At 63.4% G+C, this 2325-nt stretch overlaps 1 protein-coding gene across 1 annotated transcript in view; it reads left to right on the forward strand.

Annotated features, from left to right (window-relative positions):
- Window positions 1-2056, forward strand: part of PHOX2B (paired like homeobox 2B) — a 3351-nt gene extending 1295 nt beyond the window's left edge. The window contains exons 2-3 of the mRNA XM_027457369.3: window positions 76-263; window positions 607-2056. Coding sequence (XP_027313170.1) covers window positions 76-263; window positions 607-1065 — 647 coding nt within the window. The 3' untranslated portion in view covers window positions 1066-2056. The remainder of the gene's footprint in view (window positions 1-75; window positions 264-606) is intronic.
- The last annotated feature ends 269 nt before the right edge of the window (window positions 2057-2325 follow it).

The raw sequence follows: 2325 nt of genomic DNA on the forward strand, positions 1-2325 counted from the left end.
ACAAGTATCTTCGGGCAGCCACGAGCGATTCACAGCTTTTTCTTCTCCTCCTCCTTCCCTCTTTTCCTTCTTCAGTTCCTTACAAACTCTTCACCGACCACGGCGGTTTAAACGAGAAGAGGAAACAGCGGCGGATCAGGACCACGTTCACCAGCGCCCAGCTCAAGGAACTGGAGCGGGTGTTCGCAGAGACTCATTACCCCGACATTTACACCCGGGAGGAGCTGGCGCTCAAAATCGACCTCACCGAGGCGCGGGTGCAGGTACGTGCGGCTGGGGGACGAGGGGGCGCCGCTCCGACGGGCACTGACGGGCACCGGGCGCTCCGACGGGCACCGAGGGCCCCCCACGGGCACCGAGGGGTCCCCCAGGCACCCAGGGGTCCCCCCGGGTACCGAGGGCTCCCCCCGAGCTGCGGGCGGAGGGCGGCGGGGCCGTCCCGCGGCTCCCCCCGTGCCTCCCGCCCGCCCGCAGCGCCGTCGGGGCGCCTTGCGGGCGCCGTCGGGGGCCGGGGGGCGGCGGCGGGGCGCTGCCTTCGGGGGCTACGGGGCTGCTCCCCCTCTCCCGGCCCCCTCGCTGCCCTCTCCCCGCCCGCTGCCCCCCCAGGTGTGGTTCCAGAACCGCCGGGCCAAGTTCCGCAAGCAGGAGCGGGCGGCGGCGGCGGCGGCGGCGGCGGCCAAGAACGGCGCGGCCGGCAAGAAGTCGGACGCCTCCCGCGACGACGAGAGCAAGGAGGCCAAGAGCACCGACCCCGACAGCACCGGCGGCCCCGGGCCCAACCCCAACCCCGCGCCCAGCTGCGGCGGAGGCGGCGGCGGCGGCGGCCCCAGCCCGGCGGGCGGGCAGGGAGCGGCGGGGCCCGGCGGCCCGGGGGGGGAACCGGGCAAGGGGGCGGCGGGGCCCGGCGGGCTGGCGGCGGCGGGGCCGGGGCAGGGCTGGGCCCCGGGGCCCGGGCCCATCACCTCCATCCCCGACTCGTTAGGCGGCCCCTTCGCCAGCGTGCTCTCCTCGCTGCAGCGGCCCGGCGGCACCAAAGGCAGCCTCGTCAAGAGCGGCATGTTCTGAGCGCCGGCCCACGGCCCTCGGCACCCGCCGCCCGCCCGCGGCTCTGAGCGGGGACCGGGACCCGGCCCCACGGCGCAGGGACCCCCCGCGAGTCCCCCCGGGGCCGCCCCCTCGGCCCGGCCCGGCCCGGCCCCGCAGCGCCTCCGCGGGCCCCGACGGGGCGGACGGGGTTTGGGGGGGGGGGGGGGCTCCCCGGCAGGCCTCCCGCCGGTGTTTCGCTTTGTTTCTCCTCGTTTTCTTTTTACGAACCTCCTTCCCGCCGCCAGCCCGAGCGGGCAAGTGTCTTGTCCCCCCTCCCGCCCCCCCGCCGCCCCCCGACGGGGCGGTTCTGGCTCCGCCGGCCCTCGGCTGGGTTTGGGTCTCTCCGCTGCCGGCCCCCGGCCCCCTCGGCGGACGGCTTGTATTTATTATTAATTATTAATTATTCTTAATTATTCTTATTCCACGGTCCACGCAGTTTTTAGGCACCTCCGTTAGGGTTTTCTAATTTTATTTGAAGAGGCACAAACTCTAGCTATTAGTTGAATGTCGGCAGGTATGCTTTCTCTTTTTCTGTGTCTTTCTACGACTGTGTTCTGTGACTCAGCTGTATAGTGTTAATATCAGTACAGACTTGTCTAGTTGACCGTATAAATAATGTTTTCCCTTCTCGTAGTCTCTATGGCGTGTCTTTATGGAGAAATAAGGTTCTCACGGGTTCCGTTCCCTTTGCGTTTAGAGAGACCAGGTTCAGGCAATGATATATATTTTTGTTATCAGTTGCATGTCGTCTCATTCTTTTTTTTTTTTTTTTAATTTTTCCCTTTTTTATTTTTACTTTTTTCCCTACCTGTTGGAATATGTTTGTGAGCATAATCGTCATAAATTATGTTCAGGATTTTCAGATTTATTTATAATGTGGTTAAGATGAATGCTTCTATTTAAAAGGGGAAATATTTCTACATGTGCATATAGTTTTCCAAGAGTGTACCATTAATTGATTGTTGATAATAAAAACCAAAAGCAAATATAGCTCACCCCAGCTCTTCCCGCTTATTGTCAGGGGGTTGTTTGGGAGGTGCTGGGGCGGGGGGGGGGGGGGCATGTTTTTATTTCGGCAGAGACTGAAGGTGAAAGTCGCAGGCTCGGGACGGGGTCATCTAAAGGAGGGGGGGGTCTGCAGGGATATTTGTCACCAGCCTTCACGTCGGAGAGGCCACGGCCCTGTGTTGGTTGGGGAGGAAGGTGCACGGGGTCGGAGCTTTTGTAGCAACCCCGACG

This window comes from Anas platyrhynchos, chromosome 4 (genome assembly GCF_047663525.1).
Source record: "Anas platyrhynchos isolate ZD024472 breed Pekin duck chromosome 4, IASCAAS_PekinDuck_T2T, whole genome shotgun sequence".
Lineage (NCBI taxonomy): Eukaryota > Metazoa > Chordata > Aves > Anseriformes > Anatidae > Anas > Anas platyrhynchos.